At 45.0% G+C, this 16,672-nt stretch overlaps 1 protein-coding gene across 4 annotated transcripts in view; it reads left to right on the top strand.

Moving 5' to 3' along the window:
• The window catches only part of TBC1D22B (TBC1 domain family member 22B), a 76,404-nt gene that overhangs the window by 18,628 nt on the left and 41,104 nt on the right, over positions 1 to 16,672 (top strand). For 3 of the 4 annotated variants that reach the window (XR_013813989.1, XM_079780632.1, XM_079780634.1), the window contains exons 2-5: positions 989 to 1,045; positions 11,753 to 12,057; positions 15,346 to 15,525; positions 16,051 to 16,121. Coding sequence is in view for 3 of the 4 variants with exons in the window: in XM_079780632.1 (XP_079636758.1) it covers positions 989 to 1,045; positions 11,753 to 12,057; positions 15,346 to 15,525; positions 16,051 to 16,121 (613 nt within the window). In the remaining variant the exon portion in view is untranslated. Of the gene's footprint in view, positions 1 to 988; positions 1,046 to 11,752; positions 12,058 to 12,138; positions 12,188 to 15,345; positions 15,526 to 16,050; positions 16,122 to 16,672 lie in introns of those variants that run through there. The other variant, XM_079780633.1, reaches the window with a different exon arrangement.

The following is a 16,672-nucleotide window of genomic DNA, read 5'->3' as shown; positions in this document are numbered from 1 at the left end:
ATTTAGTATAATACCCTCTAGGTCCATCCATGCTGTTGCAAATGGTAAGATTACATTTGTTTTTATGGCAGAGTAATATTCCATTGTATATATGTACCATAACTTTTTTATCCACTCATCTATTGATGGGCACTTGGGTTGCTTTCATATCTTGTCTATTGTAAATAATGCTGCAATGCATATATCTTTTGAATATATTTTTTTTCTATTGATTTTTAGAGAGAGTAGAAGGGAGGGGGAGAGAGAGAGAGAGAAACATACATAGATGTGAAAGAGACACATCAATTGGTTGCCTCCTGCACATGCCCCAACCAGGGCCAGAGATTGAACCTGCAACCCAGGTACATGCCCTTGACTGGGAATCAAACCCAAGACCCTTTGGTGCATGGGCCAACACTCTACCACTGAGTCACACTGGTATATCTTTTTGAATTAATGTTTTGGGTTTCTTCAGATATATACCCGGAAGTGGAATCACTGGGTCATAAGGCAGTTCCATTTTTAATTTATTGAGGAAACTCCATACTGTTTTCCACAGTGGCTGCACCAGTCTGCATTCCCGCCAGCAGTGTACTAGGGTTCCCTTTTCTCCACATCCTTGCCAGCACTTGTCACTTGTTGATTTGTTGATGATAGCCATTCTGACAGGTGTGAGGTGATACCTCATTATTGTTTTAATTTGCATTTCTCTGATGATTAGTAACATTGAGCATTTTTTAATGTCTCTTGGTCATCTGTATGTCCTCTTTGGAGAAGTGTTTATTTAGGTCCTTTGCCCATTTTTTAATTGGATTGTTTGTTTTCCTTTTGTTAAGTTGTAAGGACTTTCTTTTTTTTTCAAGAGTAGGTTACTATCTTTGGGGCTGGATTGGATACAGTTATTGGAGGTGACCTGTTTCTCAAAGTTCCTTCCAATTTGTGATGCAGGTGACACTCACCCATCATTTTTAGTGTCCTGACAGCCTCTTCCTTTTTTTTTTGCTTTTAGCATCCAGCCTGTGTATGGAGCACAGCACCCTCCTCTGGACCCTCGGCTCACCAAAAAGTAAGTTGAGTTGTTTTTCCTTTCATTTGAGTACTTCTTTCATCACCCCCCCCCCCCCCCCAGCACTCCCCTACCTTGTTGAAATGACACTTTTCACTTTGACCTTTTCTAGCTTCTCCTCTGCTCTCTTTTGGATCGGAAGATGAATAATTTTACCTCTACACAGTCTGTTACTAAGTGGGAAATTAACTCACTTAAAAGATTTCTTTTCTACATTGGTAGTAGACATATAGGATGTCCCCAAAAAATGTATACACACACTTTGAGTAATGATAAAGGCAGTGTTTATTAAAATACATTTATGAGCATAACCAATGGACACAGATGGAGGGTGGAGTGAGGTGGGGTGAGGGCATGTGCTGAGGGTTGGGGGCAGCTGGGGAAAGGTCAATGGGGGGAAAAGGAGACTTATGTAATACATTAAACAATAAAGAATTTAAATAAAAAAATACATTTCATTTTCAAAATTGAGCTATCAGCTATTAAAGTGTGTATACATTTCTTTGAGACACCCTATGTAGGATTTGATGTTGGATTCTCTATTCTGGTGAAAAAGTCTTTATTGATTAACTATTGTCCTGAAATTGGATGATTGAGGGCCTCCTTCAAGCAAGAGATGTGGTTTCTGGGGCTCCTGGCTTCTGAACATAGATAGGTCGTCGGCCTTTTGTGCACTTGTACCCTGAGAATTAGGGCACAAAGAATATAACTCTAGGGCTGGCTTTCCTCTCATCCTCTTTCTGTTTGACACATTCAAGGAAACCCAGCCATACAATACAACTAAAAGCTCCCTAGAGACTATTTCTGTAGTAAAATTCTAATAAAGTATTTTCAAACACAATAGAGACCCTAGCTAAATCCAAGATGTATGGATGTGTATCAAGACCCCTAAATATCACTTTATCACAACTTTCTCTAATAGGCCAACTCAGCCACAATGAGAAGATGGGTCATCTTCTCAGATTTTTTATGAACTTTGGCCTCTATCTTTGAGTATAAATGTGGTACCTTTATACTTAAATATTAGTATAAATATTATTTCCATTAAGTATAAATATTAGTTTGTAGTAAAAGCTGAGAGCTGCAGGAGACCTAGGTTCTCATCCTCCTAGGGCCTGTGAAATAATATCCACCCATTCTTCCTTCACAGTCAATGGGGAAGTAAAGATAATGTACATTGAAGTATTTTGAATACCTAAAAAAGTGCTATATCAACTATACATTACTAATATTTTATTTTTTTATTGATTTTCTAGAGAGATAAAGGGAGAGTGAGAGAGAGAGAGAGAAACATCAATGTGAGAGAAAAACATCATAGGTTCCGCAACCTGGCTGTGTGCTCTTATCGGGAATCGAACCTGTCACCTTTTGGTGTATGGGATGATGCTCCAACCAACCGAACCACAATGACCAGGGCTACATTACCAATATTTTAATATTTAAAAAATAACTTAGTGTAATGTATGGTGAACTTTCTGTAATTCAACCTGGTCATGTTTTGTTTTTGTTTTTTGTTTGTTTGTTTTTTGCAATTTGGCCAGTATGTAGAAGTACAGTCTTACTTTGGAAGTATGACTGCTGTTATTTTCTGTAAGACAAACAACTTTATATCAGAAACCACTGGACTGTAAGCTCTTTGAGGGCAGGGGCTTTGTTTGTTCACCACTTTACTCTTCAGACTGGGAGCAGCATGTGGCACATAGTAGGCACTGAGTAAACATGTATGGAATGAAAGAATGTAATCCTTCACTTAGACAGTGGACTTTTCTTTCATGTTTCTTAGTGTGTACTTTGTATTAGCTCTTAAGGAGAGCATGTTTTCTGTGATATTTCCATTAAGTAGAATGAATTCTATTTCCTGGTTTTACCAACAACAGACTACCTGGTCTTTGGCTAGTAAAGTAGGCACTGTGGATTACCTACCCAACAGTCTCTCCTGGCCCTGCTTTTTTAAGAACCATAATTTTATTCAGCTATTAATAAGGTGACAGTATACTTAGAGCAGGTATCTGGATTAGTTTATGTCTTTTACAGTAATTTCTGGTAATCCCAATAACTGGTCTATGGTGACCTCATTTCATGGACTCTGGCCAATGAGACATAAGAAAGTCCCCTGAGGGAGAGTTCTTGAAAAGATTTCTTTTGATCAGAGAGAGATTATTTTGTGAAGAAAGCCTCTTTTTGCCTCTGCTCACATTTCCTGCTTTTGAATGTGGTAGTGTGAAACTAAGATGCAGAAACTATTTGTAACTGGAGGGAAAGAGCAAGAGAATTGCGGAGACACCAACCAGCCCTGACATTGTGGTCTTTATCACTTAAGCATCATAGTTGAAAATTTAGTTCCTTGCAGCCAGTTTTGTTCACAGCCAGGATTTGTTGATTAGTAATAGATCCATTCCAGTATATTTTATTTTATTATTTAAAATATATTTTTATTGATTTCAGAGAAGAAGGAAGAGGGAGAGAGATAGAAACATCAATGATGACAGAGAATCATTGATTGGTTGCCTCCGGCGTACCTCACACTGGGGATCAAGCCCACAACCCCAGGCATGTGCCCTGACTGGGAATCGAACTGTGATCTCCTGGTTCATAGTTCGACACTCAACTACTGAGCCACACTGGCCAGGCCCAGCATCTACCTAATAAAAGAGTAACATGCTAATTGACCGAACCTTTGTGGCACCCATCAGCCAATCAGGAGTGAGTATGCAAATTAGCCCAACAGAGCTGGCAGGTTAATTTGCATATGTGGGCACTGAGCAGCCAGGGGCAGGGCGGGATGCTTGTGTTGTTGCCATTGCACATGGTCCACATGTAAATCTCTCTGTCTACCCATACATAAGGCAGTGGAGTGTACTATCCCACTTTATGCTTCGGTTAAAGTCACCATACCTTGTCTGCACCAGTCATCAACTGTGTTTTCTCTGATTCTGTACTTAAGACAGGTCTTGAGTAGTATCACCATATCCCAAACTGCCAAGGCCAGCTTTATATACTCTTGTCTTCCACCTGTTAGTGATGTGATATAAAGCCATGAGTGTTTTAACTGATCAGCAGAGTTGCATTCATACTTTCAATAGAGGTAATCACCTAGCTCTGCAATTTGGAAGGAATATAATTGTCACTGAATAAATCGTGTCCCCTTTTCATGCACGTGGTGGTTTGGTATTAATAGTCTACAACCTGAAACAACATCTAGGTTTGGATCATTTTACAATTCCAGATTATTATAAAACATTTATTGCCCTTATTTTAGTACTTTTGCTGGGACATTTTTATTACTTTTCCCACTATATAACTATCGTTCCACTTCAGACTGCTGTTAATTGCTGGGTGGTTAATCGCCATCACAGCAGAAACCTTTACATTGGGTCTTCAATCATCCAAACTTCATGAACAAGTAACATTCCCGTCTGTGTGTATTGACTTCAATTTGCCAAATTATTACCAATAGTGGTAATATTGCCTGCAATAATTTTTATAGCTCATATAAAACTACTGTTATTGCAGAGTGGCCCCATTGCCCACTTGATGGCATGACAAGCTTCTAAATTTATTGTTCTCTGACTTGATGTCATTGTTCCAAGTATAATGCTGGTTCATACAGAGCCACACTAGCTATTGTGATAACTGGATTTATTTGATTGTTTGTAAATCCCCCACTTGCTTCACATCCCTTACCAATATCAAACATTATTTTTCTAAACAAATTTGTATCGTATTTCTATTGCGTGAACAGCCATATCAGTAAAACAGTGTAGTATTAGACAAATTACAGAATGATTGAACTTTTGTTTCCTAACCAGTATAACCTGTAGCCACTCCTTTTCAAAATATCTGTAGGTGTCTGTGTTAACACTGAAGAAGTTATTCTTCACCAGACGACTACATTTCTCTCAAATGTGCCATTTATTATGTTTTTGTGTGTTTTCGTTTTACCCGCACTTCTTGAATTGCTTTTTCTTTACTACTTACTAGCTCCATGATCTTGGGCAAGTAACTTGGAGCCTTAGTTTCCTCATCCATAAAACAGAAATAATAAGACTCAGCTCACAGAGTTGTGAGGATTAAATGAGTATCTATGAAAATGCTTTTTAAACTGTGGTTTGGCACAGTTGTGAGGCAGTATGATGAAGATGTCTATCTGAGGCCAGTTCGGTTGTAACTTTGATGTACTTCTGTTTAAATAATCTTGGTTAAACCTTAAGACACACTGTGGCATTATTATACCTTGGGCTAGATATAACTTAGTTTGGATCATGTTAAAATGAGACCCCCAAGCTAGAATTACCTGGATTGATTTTTTACTGGGACTGCTGGAGTTCAAGGAAAGAGAGACATTTCTCCTCCAATGACCACACCCCTAGAAGTGACTGCTATCCATTCTGGCTACCGACATGCACAGTCTGTTTAGTTATTCCTACCAGACGAGAGCTAGGGCTATCAGCGTGCACGCTGGGAGCTATGATAGCTGTTACGTGCTCAGTTTGTGTGGCAACTCCTCTTCCCAGGCTGCAGATCCCACTAGGCCTCAACTCTCCCCTCCCGTTTTTCTAGGTGGAGTAGTTCAAGAGCATGCGGGCTCTGCAGTGAGGTGGGCCTGGATTTGAACTCAAACTTTGCTGCCTGCCCAGGACCTCAGTCAGCCTCAGTTTCCTTATCTGTAAACTAGAGGCCCAGTGCACGACAATCGTGCACTTGGTTGGGGGTCCCTTAGTCCAGCCTGTGCCCTCTAAGCCGGCAGACGGACATCCCCCGAGGGGTCCTTAGTGCTGCCGCAGAGGCAGGAGAGGCTCCCGCCAGCACCGCTGCACTTCCCAGCCATGAGCCCAGCTTCTGGCTGAGTGGTGCTCCCCCTGTGGGAGCGCACTGACCATTCAGAGGGCAGCTCTCGCATTGAGCATCTGCCCCCTGGTGGTCAGTGCGCGTCATAGCAACCAATGGTTCTGCCTTTTGGTCGATTTGCATATTAGCTTTTTATTATATAGGATGGAAATAATAATAATAGTACTTATAGACTTATGGATGAGACTTAATAAGAAAATAGGTATCCTATCTAATAAAGAGGGATATGCTAATTGACCATCACGCCATCGCAAAGATGGCTGCACCCACAGCTGAGGCCAAGTTCCCATAAGGAGCCTTAACAAGCAGAGCAATCAGCAGGGACCTGAGGCTATGCTCTCCCCCGCCCCTGTGGGGCTTGACAGGGGACTTCAGGCTGTGTCCCCCACCCGGCAGGGCTTGACGGGACCTCAAGGTGCGCTTCTCATCCTGGTGCTGGGCTAGGGGACCTCAGGCTGCTCCCCCCGCCCCAGTGCCAGGTCGGGGGACCTCAGACCGCACCCCCCGCCCAGCGGGGCTTAACAGGGGACCTCAGGCTGCGCCCCCAGCCCCAGCACCGGGCCAGGGGACCTGAGGCTGCGCCCCCTGCCTGGCTGGGCTTGACAGGAGACCTCAGGCTGTGCCCCCCACCCAGCGGGGCTTGACAGGGGACCTCAAGGTGCACCCCAGTGCTGAGTCAGGGGAACTCAGGCCGTGCCCCCCACTAGGTGGGGCTTGACAGGGGACTTAAGGCCGTGCCCCCCATCCTGGCACCAGGCCAGGGGACCTCAGACCGCACCCCCTGCCCAGCGGGGCTTGACAGGGGACCTCAGGCTGTGCCCCCAGCACCAGCACCGGGCCAGGGGACCTGAGGCTGTGCCCCCTTGCCGGTGGGGCTTGATGGGGGACCTGAGACTGCGCCCCCCTCCTGGTGCTGGGCCGGGGGACCTGAGGCTCTGCCCCCCCCCCCCCACCTGGCAGGGCTTGATGGGGGGACCTCAGGCCATGCCCCCACCTGGCGGGGCTTGACGGGAGACCTCAAGGCATGCCCCTCGCCCTGGTCTGGGGGACTTCAGGCCATGCCCCCCCATCCTGGCGCCAGGCCAGGGGACCTGATGCTATGTCCCCTGCCTGACGGGGATTGACAAGGGTGGGACTAGCTGGGTCTAGATCTAGCCCAGGGGAGCGGGGAGCGGCCGGGTCTGGGTCTCACGCGATTTTGAGGCGCATGCGGGGACTTGACTCTGGGTCCCATGGTGCATCCCAGACTCTGACAGGAAGAAGGTTTTCATATACATTTTACTACTTTTCTTTCATCTCTGACACTTCCATTATAGAGAAAGGGCAAATAGCAATATTAAATTATTTCCTCTAATTAATCCCCTTTTAATGTGCACTAATTTCGTGCACCAGGCCACTAGTATGTAAATATTAGCCCAGAGCCTAGCACCTAGTAAATAGCCCATAAATGTTAACCATTATGTATGCATGAACTTATATTATCTCCTCTGGAGAGAACAAAATTAATGAACATGGGATATCTTCAAAACCTTAAATGTTCCAATCATTATTGCTGGTCTGCAGAGTTTTCTGCTTTCTCTTGGTGTTACACCTGACACCTTCATTCTCGCTCTCCTCTTTCATTCTGTCCTCAGACTCCCACTGCTCTAGCTGATACCAACTGCTTCCTCCACAAAGGCCTCTTTCTCAGGACAGAGCTGTTTTAACTGGTTAGTTGAGTTTTGGGTTTTGTGGGGTAGGTAGACCTAAAATAATTTCTAGCAGTCTCAAAATGGTCTGCTTTGAATCTCTCATGTCTTTCTCACAGGGAATGGCAGCCTTTCCTCTTTGTTGTGTGTGAATAGGTCCTTCCTGTTTCGATTTGCAAAGCCTTTACTAGTATTTGCGTAAATTCCAATTTTTAATCTAGTTCACTTGTATTGAATCTTCACCTGCTTCAAAAAATATAATGAAACTAGAAGCCAGATGCACGAAGATTTGTGCTAGAATGGGCCTTCCTTTCCCTGGCTGCCGGCACCACCTTTCCATGCCGGCCCGGCCCCGGAACCACCTCTTTCTGCTCTGGCCCCACCTTCCCACATTGCCCAGAGGCCCTGCACCGGTCACTTGGCGCCTGTGTATGCACATTAACGCACCATCTTTGTTGGGTTAATTTGCATACTCACTCCTGATTGGCTGTTGGGAGTCACGAAGGTATGGTCAATTTGCATTTTCTCTTTTATTAGTGTAGATACTTTAAATGTATAAAAAGGTATAAAGGAAAATATAGCAAAATATATGCATGTTCCCAGCACTCAGCTAATTTACCTCCTTTGTAGAGGAAGCTCATTGTCTGTTAGAACCTGACCCTCAGTGTGGCCCATTTCTGGGTGTAGATTGTAATCTAGTCCAAGTGTGCATATGCTTCACCCAAGGTTAGACTTTAGCATCCAGTCAGTTGTTTGACCTGAGTTAAAATTCAGCTTCTTAAATCGATGGTTTATTTAAAGAATTCTCAAAATATCAAGAGGTATTTAGGAAACATCAAACAGAAAGGAAAACAGTAGTTAGTTAACCTTGCGATCCAGAGTGCTCCATATCACGCTGTTGGATTTGTTATGTGCCATCCTGAGGTACACTTAGCCACCAAGGAGGAAAGCAGCAATAATAACCACGTGCTCCTATACAGTATTTTATTGGTGACAGAACTTTCTTATACCTCTGCCCATCTGTCCGGACAGTGGAGCCTCTGCGGTTGTGGCTCCTGGACCCTTTTACAGAGGAGAAGCAGCCATAATAATGAGGCTGGAGCAGGCAGTCTCAGAAGGTCTGCAGAGGAGTCATTTGCCTTCTGACTCAAGTGGATTTAAAAAAAATTCTTTTTTGTAGTCCTCCCTCGAGTATATGTTTTCATTGATTTGAGAGAGACTCATCACTGTGAGAGGAAAACTTGGATATGAGAGAGAAATATCGATCGGTTGCCTCCCTTACAATCCCAACCAGAGATCGAATCTGAAACCTAGGTACGTGTCCTGACTGGGAATAGAACCTACAACCTTTTGGTGTATGGAACAACGCTCCAACCAACTGAGCCACCCGGCAAGGGCCCCCATGGATTTTTGACATGCAGGTATTTGCACTGCATTGCCTCAGTTTCATTTTCTTTGATTTGGACTCTCGTTCATTTCCACTTATTCATTTAGTAGGTTTATAAGTATTATTACTTTGGGGATTGATGAAAGCCAACAAAACATTAATTTCCCACTGAATAATAAAAATTATATGCTCAGTTTAGGAAACATGAATAATTCAGAGGAGTATAAAAATGAAATTAAATATCACCTGTAATTCCATAACCCAAGAGATAAGCACTCACTGTTAGCATTTTTATATGTTTTCTTCCTTTTTTATTTTTAAATAAAGAGACCATTAAAATATATAAATTTGGTTCCAATTTTTACTTTCTTTAGATTGTTTTCAAGATATGATTTCCACTGGCAGTATACATTCCATCTGGTGGCTGAACCATATTTATTTCATCATTTCCAATTTCTAGATATTTATGTTATTTGCAGTTTTTAACCAAAATAAATAATACCACCCTGGCCAGGTGGCTCAGTTGGTTGGATAGTAGTCCCATACACCAAAAAGGTTGCGGTTTCAATCCGCTATTTGAGGCAACCAATCGATGTTACTCTATCACATCAATGTTCTCTCTCTCTCTCTCTCTCTCTCTCTCTCTCTCTCTCTCTCTCTCTCTCTCTCTCTCTTTCCCTCTCCCCCATTCCTCTCTCTCTAAACATATCCTTAGGTAAGGATTAAATCAATAACACCATTATAAACTGTTTTAGGTCATTTTTGTTTGACTTCTGATTATATTCTCATAGTTAGAGATGAACCATTTTAAGGCTCATAGTGTATATGTTCCCAGATTGTTTTCCAGAAGGTTGTACAACATATACCTCCACCTGCAATGTTAGAGAGCTGGTCTCACTACACTCTGGTCAGCTGAAGAGAATACATTTTTAAATGTTTGCTAAGTTAGTGGGTAGAAAATGGTATCTTGTTTTTATCACATTTGAGCTGTTACATCTTGTAATGTCGTGTTCTCTCTTGTATTCATGTGATATATTTTCCTTTACTCCGTGTGAGACTAATATTTGCAGATAATGCCTCAGTGATATCTTACTTCTTCCTTGATGTTAGTAACAGGGACATTCCTATGAACTGTATGAGTTATCAGTCTTATTTATCAATGTTAATAACAATTACCTTTCAGAATAAATATTGGACTCATCTAGGGAGATGGGGTGGGTTATTAGACCACCCACCTCTACCCAAAGGAAGAAACATCTCCTGGAAATGGGGGACTTCTGCTCCTCTGGCCCAGCGTTTCACTCTAGAGTTTCCCTGCCTTCCTGGGGAAAGCAGGGAGACTTTTTAATGTTTTTACCCATTGCATTCCAGTCCCCCAGCGTAAACTTACAGAAGGCCTTACTCTGTTTCCCTATTTGGGGTATGAGGGATGCTATGTAAGACTGAGTTAGAAATGTCCCAACCACAGTCCCCTGGAACTGGATTAAGGGCACCCAGACCTTAAGCAGGAGACAGAGGAAAAGTTCAGGGAAGTAGGGAGATTCTACATGACTCTTAGGGCTAGGCTCTTTTCTCAATGAGTTAATCTAGTGTTCTCCAAATCATGATTTTTTAAAAATCATTTTCTATATTACTATTTACATTAAAAAACTCATTTTATTTATATAACTAGATTTATTTTTTTTAAATCTTATCATTTCTATAAATGGAAAACCAATACTGTTTTCCAAAAAAAAGAAAGTAACCTTAAAAATAAACAGTGAAAAATTAGCCCAGCCACGTGTGGCTTAGTGGTTGAGTGTCAACCTCTGAACCAGGAGGTCACGGCTCGATTCCTGTCGGGGCACATGCCTGGGTTGCAGGCTTGATCCCCAGTGGGGGGCATGCAGGAGGCGGACAATCAATGATTCTCTCTCATCATTGATGTTTCTGTTTCTTTCTCCCTCTCCCTTCTTCTCTGAAATCAATAAAAATATATTTGTTAAAAAAACGAAAACAATCTTAATTAAATTATAAGCCAGGTCCTATTGCTTTACAAATATGTCAGTTCTGACACTGCCCTCACTTTGTTAAAAAAAAAGTCTTATAGACAGACTAGGATCAAACTGAGACCATCTCCTCACGGCTAGCAGACGGACTTTAACAGAATAAAAAAGGACGACGTGTTCATTTTGGAATTCAATGTTTAATGCTATTTATGGTCTACCTAAAGTTACCTCTCTTATTCTAACAGTAGTTTATGTCCTACTCTAAGGAGTAGTTTAGGTTATGTTGCCATAACAAGTTAAGTCTAAAATTTCGGTGGGTTGACACACAAAGTTTAGTGGATTAGGGTGGGAGTGGAGGGCAGGCTGTGCTGCAGTACTCACACTGTTGTCCAGGCTGAGGGAGGCGCCACCATCTGGAGCCTTCTCAGTTACTGTGGTAGAAGAAAGTGTATAGAGAACTCACACTTGTTCTTTTATGCTGAGGCTTAGAAATGATCTGCTCACTTCTCTCCTCAGCCCGTTGGCCAGAACTAGTCATGTGGCCTCACCTAAGTGCCAGGGGACTGGGAAGTATAGAGGAGCACATGGAATAGCTGGTGAGCGTTGCTGTCTTCCTACATCTGCTGAAGCATTGGGCTGGTCTAGAGGCATCTAGATGAGGAATGGATATGGGTGTTTTTTGTTTGAAGAAGGTAATGATTGTGTATGCAATCGCTTGTAAAACTATTAGTAGTACATTAAGCAAGTGGTGAGATGTGCCAGACCATTCCTTGTAATAGTGTCTCTTTTCTTAAAGCTTCATTAAAGAACGGTCAAAAGTCAACGCAGTTCCTCTGAAGAATAAGAAGGCCTCCAGTTTCCATGAGTTTGCCCGGAATACCAGTGATGCTTGGGACATTGGCGATGATGAGGAAGAGGACATTTCCCCCCCTTCTTTCCAAACTCTGAACTCAAAAGTTGCTTTGGCAACTGCAGCTCAAGTCCTGGAAAACCACAGCAAGCTGAGGGTGAAACCAGAACGGTCCCAGTCAACAACATCCGACATTCCTGCCAACTACGTCATAAAGTCCAGCAGTGATGCCCAACTGTCCAGAAACTCCAGTAAGTCCATCCTGCTTACCTCCATAGCCTCGACTGTTTTAGCAGAGTTCATTTAAAATAAAAACATTTTTTCTTTAGGGCATCACTCAGATTTTCCATTGGATGGTAAATAAGCAAGCTCAAGCCTAAGGTATGACATCAGTGAGCCTAACTGGTCATAAGCTGTACTTGTTCCTCCCATCTGGGTGGCTACCTGGCCCTGTGACTGGAGGCTTCACTTCCTGACACTCAGGTGTTGCCTGCCAATCTCTTCTTTCTTTCCTGTGCTGGGGTCCAAAACTTTGATTGCTTCACATTGCTTTAGGTTGAAGAATATTGACTAATGTATTTAAGGTTTGGTGCTATTGGTTGGCCTCCTCAGGGTGGGGAGCAGCCACTAACATAGGTTGTCTCTCCTGTTCCTGAAGGCCCTGTGTCCCAGCTGCCTGCCCATCAGGGTGGGGAGCAGGAGGAGATGCCCCTCTGTGTCTCTTCAGGAGGCTTCAGTAGCTGGTTGAGGTGATGTGGCTTTATCAGATATTGGGAGACTCTCAGTGTGCACTTTTTTTTATTGTTAATCATCACCCTAGGATATTTTCCCATTGATTTTTAGAGAATGGAAGGGCGGGGAAGAGACAGAGAGAGAAACATAGATGTGAGAGAGACACATCAATTGGTTGCCTCCCACACTCGCCCCAACCGGGGATCGAGCCTGCAACCGAGGTTCATGCCCTTGACTGGAATCCAACCCGAGACCCTTCAGTCCTCTGGCCGGCACTCTATCCACTGAGCCAAAACGGCTAGGGCTCAGTGTACACTTTTAAATGTGCATTGCTGTATTTAATGTATCCCTAATGGGTTTTATGGGCACCAGTTATTCTGAGCTAGAGAGGGAAGTGCTGTCATTTTAGTGAAAGTTAAAACAGCTGACTGGTAAAGGGTGAAAAGGAAGTAGAAGAATGCAGAGCCCTGGAGCATGTCCTGGCTCAGGTCCTAAGAGAACTTGTTTCACAGTTTCAGATTAAGCATGTGGTCATGAAATTAGCCTGGAAGGCCTTTAAAATCATTCCCCAGACACTTTCCATAGCTGTTCTGGGCCCCAGCTTGAACCTTCGGTGCCAGGTGTAGGCGGGCATTTAGTGTTGGTTGACCAGGGGCCACAGCTACAGACAGTGTCTGTGCACCGTGGTTGAAGTGTTCTAGTGTGAGGAAGAGCCCTCCACCATCCCTAATGAGCTACCTTTGTGCAGCCAGGACACCCTAGGGCCTTCCCTTTATGAATCTAGCATCTGTCTGTCAGTCGCTGCTGCCAGACGTGCACGTGGGCCTCAGCGCTGCAATGTGAGCCAAGTACCTGCGGTCCTTGTTTCTGTAAACCTGATGGTTGTGCTGGTTGTCACTCTTCACTGGTGATTCTTATTGTGACTTAAGCTTATAAGGCCCTGATATAGAAAGAATGTGAAACATCATGAAAGCTCAGCCAGAGTTTAAAACAGTTTTGTTTGGGATAGTAAAATAAATAAGGGTTTGGGAGTCAGAAAGATCGAGGTGGCCTCTCAGCTCTCCCTTGTAAATTACTTAACCTCTCTGAGCTGCAGTTTCCTCATCTGAGGATTAGTAATAAATTAATCAATTCCCACTGTATGTTGTAAGGATCAAAGGAGAGATATGTAAATGTGACAGGCATGAAGCCTTATGCATAGTAAGCACTCAATGATGTTAGTCCTATACTGCTTGTTTCTCCCACCTTACCGTCTGGTGTAGAAATGTCTAGAGCCAGCCAAAGAGTTTAGCTAGAGTTTAATTCTGCTGGGATATGCCATTTTAGCCATATCCCAGCAGAATTAAACGCTGGGAGACATGTGCAGCCACCAAAAGTGGGATTGCTTTCGGCCAGAGCGTCTCACCCCCTGCAGGGCACATTGTGCGCCAAGAAAGGGTGAGAGTAGGGCCAGGACACCGGGGCAGCGGCGTGGGGCTGGGCTTCAGGAGAGCCACCTCCTTGCATTGCAGTGTGCTTTATGGTGTGGTCGTTTCTTGTGTGCTCTGTGATGTGGAAAGGGAAGGTGAACACGTGTTGCCCCAAAACTCATTATTAGGCACCAAGAAGAGTTCCAGGTTGGGGAAGAAAGAAAACATTAGTTTGCCATCAGCGGTCGCCAAAAGTTCTCAAACTTGTGCAGCATCCGAGTCTCCATCTTACCTAATAATAGAGAAACATGTAAATTGACCGTACCTCCACTACGCCCACAGCCAATCAGAGTGAGTATGCAAAATAACCCAACAAAGATGGCGGTTAATTTGCATACATATCTGGGTCCCGGGAACCTCCTCTACACCCAGGTCACTCCCATCCGGCCATCAGGCGGAGGCTTTAGGCTTGGGAAGAGGCCGAGCCTGCGATTGGAGGTGCAGGGAGCTGGGGGGGACCCCTTCCCAAGCATAAAGCCTGGGGCGGAGGCTTTAGGCTTGGGAAGGGACCGAGCCTGCGATTGGAGGTGCGGGGGGGGGGGGGGGGGGAGGGACCCCTTCCCAAGCCTAAAGCCTAGGGTGGAGGCTTTAGCCTTGGGAAGGGGCTGAGCCTGCGATTGGAGGGGCGGGGGAGTTCCCTTCCCAAGCCTAAAGCCTGGGGCGGAGGCTTTAGGCTTGGGCAGGGGCCGAGCCTGGGATCGGAGGGAAAGGGAAAAAATCAATGGAAACATCCTCAGGTGAGGATAAAAAGAAAAATAAAGAAAAAAAATGTCATATCCTATGAAAGACACATCTTGAAAATGCTTAAAGAAAGTTGTCATTTTTCCATGGTGAAGGGACTGGAGTCCCTGTTGATGAAAATACCTTGGCGGCTGCCATGACTGGCAGTGGCTGCAGCAGCAGGGTGATGGGGCTGGCACCTTCCCCTGATCAGCCTGGTTGCCTCCTGCAAAGGGAGGCCAGACTGCGGCTTAGGTCCACTCCCAATGGGGAGCGGGCCTAAGCCATCAGTAGGACATCCCCTGAGGGCTCCCAGTATGTGAGAGGGGGCAGGCTGGGCTGAGGGGACCCCTCCCCAGTGCATGAATTTTGTGCACCAGGCCCCTAGTTAGCACATAAGATGCCTTGTACGTATGCACGATAAAAAAACGCAGCCCATCCTCTGGGCAGAAGAGTTGAGCACAGCTGGGTTTCCATCCCTCGTGCCCATAAGCTGGGCACCCCGGGCACACAAACTGTGCTGCTGAGGTTCGTGGAGGAGACCATACTGAGCAGTTAGGTTACTCAGAGTCCATGCTCTTCACACAGCCCGTCTCTTTCTCTTTCGAATTATCTCAGGTGATTCATGCCTAAGGAATGCACTCCACAAACAGCAGTCACTCCCAATCCGACCCATCATCCCCCTTGTTGCCCGGATCTCAGACCAGAATGCTTCTGGGGCACCCCCAATGACTGTCCGGGAGAAAACCCGCCTAGAAAAATTCCGTCAGCTTCTCTCCAGCCACAACACTGACTTAGGTGAGTCCCCGTGAGCCCTGGGCAAGATAGGGCCTCTTGGTGACTGGAATTCTCAGAGCCCTGGAAGCTATTGCTCTTTATTGTTCCTTCCTTTACTTTTCCAGCATCTCCTGATCTGGTGCCCATTGCAGTGACATGCAGGTATTAAGTCAGAAGTATGTTACTAGAAATTAGGGACCAAATTAGGTGGGACTGGATTCTGTGGCCTGTAGACCATAGTACAGTTATTCTAGCGTCGGTCTCTCCCACCTCAAGGCGATTCTATTGAAATCCACACTGGTCTTTCTCTTCCCCTCTAACCTCTGAGCCCCGACTGGATCCCTGCCGTAGGGTTGTCCTTGGCACTTTGCTGCTCGGGGCTGTTGTTTTGGGCTTTCCCCTGGTGCTTGTCAGTAGCTGGTGGTGGTGGTGACGGTGATGATCATCTTACTGGAACGGTGGGAGGCATCAGGCCGTACTGGCTGAGGTTTGCTTTAGGGCATTTGTGGGAAGAGCTCAATCCAAGGAGCTGTTATCTGTTTGCAGATGAACTGAGGAAGTGTAGCTGGCCAGGTGTTCCCAGGGAGGTTCGACCTGTAACGTGGAGACTCTTGTCGGTGAGTTCTACCCCCTGTGTAGAGAAGTGTGAGCCTCACACGGCCCTTCTTACCCGATGAGGTTAGTGTGGGCACATTAGTCTTACTCCCTAGACTTCTCTAGTCCTTCTGGAGGTGACAGAACTGTGGGGCTGCAGTCCTGTGTCTGTGCACGCAGACACATTCTGGAGAGTTTATTGTAACCCACATAGAAGAGCACATGTTAGTTACACAGGCGCAATCTCATGTTCTCAGCACCAGGGAGGAAGAAGAGAGTGAGGCCTGGTCGTCCCAGCACTTGCCCCTGTGCTTCGCTCCTTTTCCGGAGGAATGACCACAGTGGTTGACACCCACTGTGCGACTGAGAAGAGCTGATGAAAGGGCCTCCCTGCCAAGCCTGCGTAGTCCCACTTTCACTGAGGGCAGAACACTGGCCAGCACTGTAACAGGAGCACTTGGCTTTCCTGAGCCCGTAAAATTCCCTCATTCTTCTAGCAAGGATTTACTGAGGGCCTGCTGTTCACCAGGCACGGTGCCAGGTGCCGGGAGGGTATACAAAAACGAATCGGCCA

This window comes from Cnephaeus nilssonii (assembly GCF_951640355.1).
Source record: "Cnephaeus nilssonii genome assembly, chromosome: 9".
In the NCBI taxonomy this organism is placed as follows: Eukaryota; Metazoa; Chordata; class Mammalia; order Chiroptera; family Vespertilionidae; genus Cnephaeus; species Cnephaeus nilssonii.
This window is presented reverse-complemented; position numbering and strand designations above follow the sequence as displayed.